Source organism: Nansenia antarctica (genome assembly GCF_963989245.1).
Source record: "Nansenia antarctica genome assembly, chromosome: 6".
Lineage (NCBI taxonomy): Eukaryota > Metazoa > Chordata > Actinopteri > Argentiniformes > Microstomatidae > Nansenia > Nansenia antarctica.
The window spans coordinates 71,026,678-71,034,177 of NC_137676.1; the positions used below are offsets into that span (position 1 = coordinate 71,026,678).

At 49.1% G+C, this 7,500-nt stretch overlaps 1 protein-coding gene across 1 annotated transcript in view; it reads left to right on the forward strand.

The window, feature by feature from the left end:
- The window catches only part of LOC308160911 (multiple PDZ domain protein-like), a gene marked incomplete at both ends in the record, with an annotated part of 46,914 nt that overhangs the window by 7,049 nt on the left and 32,365 nt on the right, over positions 1–7,500 (forward strand). The window contains 7 exons of the mRNA XM_080534840.1: positions 11–51; positions 786–868; positions 1,693–1,839; positions 2,017–2,238; positions 2,585–2,734; positions 3,401–3,610; positions 5,986–6,159. Coding sequence (XP_080390966.1) covers positions 11–51; positions 786–868; positions 1,693–1,839; positions 2,017–2,238; positions 2,585–2,734; positions 3,401–3,610; positions 5,986–6,159 — 1,027 coding nt within the window. The remainder of the gene's footprint in view (positions 1–10; positions 52–785; positions 869–1,692; positions 1,840–2,016; positions 2,239–2,584; positions 2,735–3,400; positions 3,611–5,985; positions 6,160–7,500) is intronic.

Below are 7,500 nucleotides of genomic sequence, written 5' to 3' on the forward strand. Positions count from 1 at the left end.
AAATCTCCAGAAAAGCCGTCTGCGGTGACCACCAACCAGATCCTGTCAAGGGTACGGCACAGGATGATGACATCATCGCCGGATGATTTATTTTTCTTAATTACTGCGTTGCATGATTGAAGATTATTGTCAGATGTTGACAGAGGGTTGTTGTTGTAACACACCCACACACACACACACACACACACACACACACCACGCGCACGCACACACACACTCCATTGGGAAATGCAGGTCTTATATTCACAGTAACAAAACAACATCTGGTACAGTCCGTTGTGAAATGTAATCGACATGGCTCACACACACACACACACACACAAACACACACACAGGTCAGCCTCAGTTCTTCAGCCCCAAAAAACGTCTTAAATCTTAGGCATGCACACACACACACACACACACACACACACACACACACACACACACACACATATGCTCAGTGATGATGACATGTTGGAATGCTGTTTGATTGGCTCGGGCCAGGCTGTTGATGTCAGTGGTTTATAGTAGCATTCTGGTGTCTATGTTTAGACACGTGTGTTATTGTAGCTGTTCTGCTTGATTAGAGACCAGTGGAAATGAGCCTTGTAGCCCTGGCAGCTGTGCTAGACATACTGCAGTCTTGGAGTGGGAGTGTTTATGTTTGTGTGCGTGTGTGTGTGTGTGTGTGTGTGTGTGTGCATTCATGTGTGTGTGTGCGTGCACGCCTAAGATTCTTTTAAGAACCGAGACTGACCTGTGTGTGTGTGTGTGTGTGTGTGTGTGTGTGTGTGTGTTTATAGAAAGAGTGAGGCTGACGGAGACCGAAGAGGAAGACCTGAGGAAGAGGTGGCAGAGCATCCTGGGCCCCAGATATGAAGTTGTTGTACGTTTCATAACACACACACTCCTTCACGAAATTATGAAATAATAGAGGCCTGTTCACGTCCTCTCCCATCTGGCCTGTTTTCACTTTCATTGCCTTATCCGGGTGTGCATACCGTGTAAAACATACCGTGTACATACACACTCACTAATTCCCTTGTTTGAATATTCACACACTACCTCACTTGTTCCAATATACACACACTACCTCACTTGTTTGAATATACACACACTAACTTCTTTGTTTGAATATACACACACTAATATACACACACTACCCCCCTTCTTCCAATATACACACACTAACTCCCTTGTTCCAATATACACACACTAATACACACACACACTACCCTCCTTGTTTGAATATACACACACTAATATACACACACTAAGTCCCTTGTTCGAATATACACACACTAACTCCCTCACACACCCCCCCCAAATCCCTTGTTCGAATATACACACACTAACTCCCTTTTTCCAATATACACACACTAACTCCCTCACCACCCCCTCCCCCCACCTCCCTTGTTTGATTATACACACACTAACTCCCTTATTCCAATACACACACACTAACTCCCTTATTCCAATATACACACACTAACTCCCTCACCCCCCACCCCCACCTCCCTTGTTTGATTATACACACACTAACTCCCTTGTTCCAATATACACACACTAACCCTCCCCCCCCCCCCTCCCCCCTCCCTATGCGACCCCCCCCCTCCCCCCTCCCTATGCCACCCCCCCCCCCCCTCCCCCCTCCCTATGCGACCCCCCCCGCTCCCCCCTCCCTATGCCACCCCTCCCCCTCCCCCCCAGGTGTGCCAGGTGCAGAGGTTCAGTGAGACCAGTGGTCTGGGCATCAGCCTGGAGGCCCGGGCGGGGCACCACTACCTCTGCTCCCTCCTGCCTGAGGGCCCCGTGGGCCTGGGGGGGGAGCTGCACCAGGGGGACCAGGTCCTGGAGGTGAGCGATCAATCATTCAGGCAGGCAATCAATCAGATCAGAATCGCTTTTATTACATCTCACTGTAGAAGTACACATAAGTACAATTATTGGCTGTGTGTGTCTGTGTCTGTGTCTGTGTCTGTGTGTGTGTGTGTCTGTGTGTGTGTGTGTGTGTGTGTGTGTGTGTCCTGTCAGGTGAATGGGATCCCCCTCATAGGAGAGACACACAGGGAGGTGGTCAGCATCCTGAGAGAGCTGCCTGTGTGGATCTGTCTGGTGTGCTGTCGCCTCGTAGCCCCTCTACCCCTCATCCCCACCCCTCTGCCCCTCATCCCCCCCCCTCAGCCCCGCCACATTGAACAAGATGAAGAAGTCCGACTCAACATGAAAAACGTCCTGGCCGAGTTCAATGACAAGGTGGGTGGGTGGATGGGTGGATGGGTGGATGGGTGGGTGGATGGATGGGTGGGTGGGTGGATGGGTGGTTGGATAGGTGGGTGGATGGGTGGATGGATGGATGGGTGGATGGATGGATGGATGGATGGATGGATGGATGGGTGGTTGGATAGGTGGGTGGGTGGGTGGGTGGATGGGTGAATGGATGGATGGATGTATAGATTGATGAGCTGACATTTCTGATATCTATTGTTATTGTTGTTCATTATTTTGAATAAAAGGTGTTAAATAGCCCACATAAAGGCATATACAGTATATATATATATATGTTATGCTCAACAATGACCTCCTTTGTCTCCTATCCCAGTTGGACCACAGCTGTATTCCAGTCGTCGCTGAGGATTGTGGGAAACGTGGTACAGAGTCTCCCCCTCTGGCCATGTGGGAGAGAGACACCCAGGTGGTGGAGCTGGTCAAGGGAGAGGCAGGCCTGGGCTTCAGTATCCTAGACTACCAGGTGAGACAGGGGCTTCAGTATACTTCTCAACCCTCTCCTCGGGGACCCCCAGCCGCTCCACGTATTTGATCTGTTCCATCACCAGCACACCTGATTCAACTAATCAAGTACAAAGCATTATTTGTACTTGATTAGTTGAATCAGGTGTGCTGGGTGGTGGTGGAACAGATCAAATATGTGGAGCGGCTGGGGGGTCCCCGAGGAGAGGGTTGAGAACCACTGCAGTAGACTAGCAAGTGAGCGAAATCTCAAGGCCTTACTTGATCCCTTACATCCTCTACCCCCCTCTCTCTCTCCCACCTCTCTCTCTCTCCCCCCCACCTCTCTCTCTCTCCCCTCATCTCTCTCTCTCTCTCTGTTTCCCCAACCACCTCTCCCTCCCCCCAACTCACTCTCTCTCTCACTATCCCCCCTACCCTCTCCCCCTCTCCCCTACCCCCAACTCACTCTCTCCCCCCCACCTCTCTCTCTCTCTCCCTGTCCCCTCTACCCTCCCCTCCCCTGTCCCCTCTCCCCTCTCCCCTCTCCTCCCCCTCTCCCCCTCTCCCCTCCCCTCCCTCCCTCCCTCCACTCTCTTCCTCCATCCCTCCACTCTCTCCCTCCTCCCCTACCCCCTCCCCTCCCCTCCCTCCCTCCCTCCCTCCCTACCCTCCCCCTCCCCTCCAGGACCCTGAGGACCCAGAGAAGACCGTGCTGGTGATCCGCTCCCTGCTCCCAGGGGGCGTGGCGGAACTGAATGGCCAGCTGTTGCCTGGCGACCGGCTGGTGTCCGTCAACGACACAGTGGTCGAGGGCTCCAGCCTGGAGGTCGCCGTCACGGTCCTGAAGTCCACCAGCCACGGGCCCGTCCGCATCGGCATCGCCAAACCACTACCGGTACGCCTTTGTAGGGTTGGGGTACACCTTTGTAGGGTTAGGGTCAGGGGTACACCTTTGTAGGGTTAGGGTACACCTTTGTAGGGTTAGGGTCAGAGGTACACCTTTGTAGGGTTAGGGTTGGGGTACACCTTTGTAGGGTTAGGGTCAGGGGTACACCTTTGTAGGGTTAGGGTTAGGGTACACCTTTGTAGGGTTAGGGTACACCTTTGTAGGGTTAGGGTCAGGGGTACACCTTTGTAGGGTTAGGCTTCCTGTTAAGTTCAGAATATATTTCAAGATTCTTCTATTTCTTTATAAAGCTCTCACTGGCACAGCACCAGAATATCTGAAAAGACCTTTTGCTAGAATATCAGCCCAGTAGAGCTCTCAGGTCTTCTGATGCTGGCTTTCTCTGTGTACAAAAGAGATTTGGTGAGGCTGCATTCTCATTTCATGCACCCAAATTGTGGAATGCACTGCCACTTTACATTAGGGATGCAACCTCAGCAAATATGTTCAAGTCAAGACTAAAAACCCATCTTTTTAATATTGCCTTTAAATGACTAAATGATTAAATGATGATTGTTAATGATGAAAGCACTTTGAGCTGCAACGTTTGCGGGAAAAGTGCTATACAAATAAAAGTTATTATTATTATAAAAGTTATTATAATAATAATAATATTTTATTTGCCATGCAATCAACTTGTCAATCAATTGTTGGGATTTGGTATTTTTTGCTCGAGGCACAGGGTCAGCCATAGTCGGCGCAACCTGGAGCAATTAGGGGTTAAGTGCCTTGCTCAAGGGCACATGCATCTCGCTCTTGAGGCGGTGGAACGAACCAGCAACCTTCCGATTGCTAGCCGGCTGGCCTCTCTAACCACTGGGCTACCGATGTCGTAATAATGATATGTTAATAGTGAGTTTGTAGTTATATAAATGGCTTACGGTGTCAACGAATGCTGTTCATGTCCTTCTATTATTGGACGCAGATAATTTACATTTAAATTTGACATTTTTCCTAGAGTAAAAAGCATCCTCAGTGGAGATTTAACCCTAAGCTTAAGCCCTTCCTCCCTCCACTCTCTCCCTCCTCCCCTACCCCCTGTGAAACCGGCCAATCATTACGTTAGAACATCATTATGGCCAGATTTCTACGTCCACCAGTCTCCCCTCATACAGATATACGCTATTTGCACCCTGCTTCTGCCTTTTCCCCACACAGACATACAGGAGAAAGAGATGTAAGTAGCCTTGACAACTGATGGTTCTGGAGCCTAATGGCCCTTAGGGCAGGAGCCTATCTCCTGTTTCCATAGCGTGAGGCAGCTTGATGTACAAGTACTTTACACCCCCTGAACATGACGCTGGTAAACAGACATACAGCAGGTTGTGTAATGCTGCTGGAGGTACAGTACGTAACCGTATACCGACAGCTTAGCTATGTCTCAAAACAGACACACCAATAATGTACTCGATAATAACTTAATATAATAACTGACTAGTTGTAATTGATGTAGACCACCATAACACAGACAGTGACATGGAACACTTCAGAAAACTTCAATGTCCTCAAAGGTTCATGTAGAAAACACTGGAGTTCATAAAAACACCATACAAGATAACAACAACAACAACAACAACAACAACAACAACATACACCACTGCACCAACCTACGGACCTTGGGGGACAGAGCCTTCAGTGTGGCAGCACCCACCCTTTGGAACTCTCTCCTCACAGTGATCCGCAACGCCCCCCTACCCTGGACACCTTCAAATGAGCCCTCAAAACTCATCTGTTCACCAAGGCCTTTGGCCCCTAGTTTAGTTTTGTTGCTGTCTCTGTCTCTGTGTTTTATCTGTTCTGTCTTTCTGTCTGTCTGTCTGTACATTCTGTAAAGCGTCCTTGAGTTTGTGAAAGGCGCTATATAAAACCAAGATAATATTATTATTATTATTATTATGACACCAACAGGCCTATCTGTAGAAGGGTACATAATGCAGGTAAGTGCTCCAGTGCCCGAGGCAGTCGAGTGTAGCTGCTGTCCGACCTGCGGTGTGGGTTTTCTCCCCTTTCCTCCTCTGGCCTTTTGTTGTGTCCTGTGGCTTAGTAACCAGCAGCACGGGCATCCAGTTACAGGCCGTCTGAATCTTTAATGGCGCTGAGAGACAAACACAATGCTAGACCACACTACTAGAGAGACACACACACACACAGAGAGAGAAAGAGAGAGGGAGAGAGAAGAGGGTGTCTTATTCACAACCACCCTCGTCAGTTAGCGTGTTAGCTTCCATGGCTAACTCGGTCGGTGGTCCTTAACTTTTTTTTTTAACGGCTATATCCTCGTCTGTGACCCCTGACCCCCGTCCCCCCCCCCTGTCCCCCCTCAGCTGGACGAGTGTGGCCTGGAGACCGTCCTGGAGAGGAGCAGGGAGTCCGTGTCGTCCTCCCGGGACCAGAATGACAGCCGGTCCTCGGCTACGCTAGCTACGCTAGCCTCCCAGCCGTATGGTAACACCTGCAGTGGGTCCCAGAGGAACAGCCTGCAGTGGGCCTCGTTAAAGGTACGCACCGCTAGCTAGCGCTAACCCACAATTATCATCACACTTCACATCACCAAAAACGCAATACCGTCACCTCAGTAGCAACTGACTCATTTTTTTTACTTATATGTGAGTCTCAAATCGAGTCTCACTAGGACAGTGTAGGAAGTGAAGGACACACGCTGGGCTTATGGGTTAGAAAACCCATATGGACTGAATCTGTGGACTGAATCTGTTGGGGTCGGGTCCAAAGTCAGCTCACACACTCTGTATTCTTGACACACTGTGTTCCTTGGTTGTTGTGCTGTGTTGTACCCATACCTGTTACCATTAAACCCGTAAACAGCAACTTGATGCTGCCGGGGCCCCCTCAATGGCATAGAGGTGACTTGCATCTAGTGTTCACCACAACGGAAATGTCGTTAACTTTATTGTGTACTATCCTTAAAACATTTAAAAATTATTATGATGTGCTTGCTTGGTTTTTAAATGGTGAAATAATAAACAAGACAACAACAAAAAGTTATACAGGGTGCTTGGGGCCGAGCCTATTGTATCAGTATCACAGGACACACACACACACACACACACACACACACACACACACACAGAGAAAGTGCTCGTGTCAATGTCCTGCTCCTTCATTGTGACCTCACCCTCCAAGTCGTTCCTATTTAAACAGCGCTGTGCTGCCTTTCACTTGATAAGACTCAGAGGATCTTTTGGTTGACAGTTGATGTGGATGATCATGAACACATATCGGCCTACTGTGTTTGAAATGTGATGCTGTTGGATGAATGAGGAGTGAAATTAGTACAGTATACTGTAGATAGAGAAAATGTGGGGTAGACGCATGCACGCACGCGTGCACACACACACACACGCACACAGCTTTTCTGGGAGACGTATTTGAGTTCTTCTGTTCTAAGGTTGATGGAGACAGGCTCTTTGAAGGCAGCTGTACCTCAGATGTACTTCCTGTGATGGTTCAAAGGTTCCAACACACACACACACACACACACACACACACACACACACACTCACACACACTCACACACACACTTGTGCTTATCCTCAAAGCCCCGTGGACTCACTACACCAGGGTGTGAACCTCTCCTGTGTTCAATCCTCGAGCTTTCAGGCCTTTCCTCAAAAGAGTGTGCGTTTGAATTCACAGCTTGAAACCGGCGTAACACTATTTATATCTGTGTTTGTTGTGCACGGACGGACAGGGCCGGCTCTAAACTTTCCCTTTAAGCCGGCAGACCATTGAGAACAGGGGTGCCCGTGTTCACCTTTTGTTTCCTCCATTGATTTGTTGAGGTGTTGTTTTTCCTCATCCGTTGATAAAAGGGTGTTCCA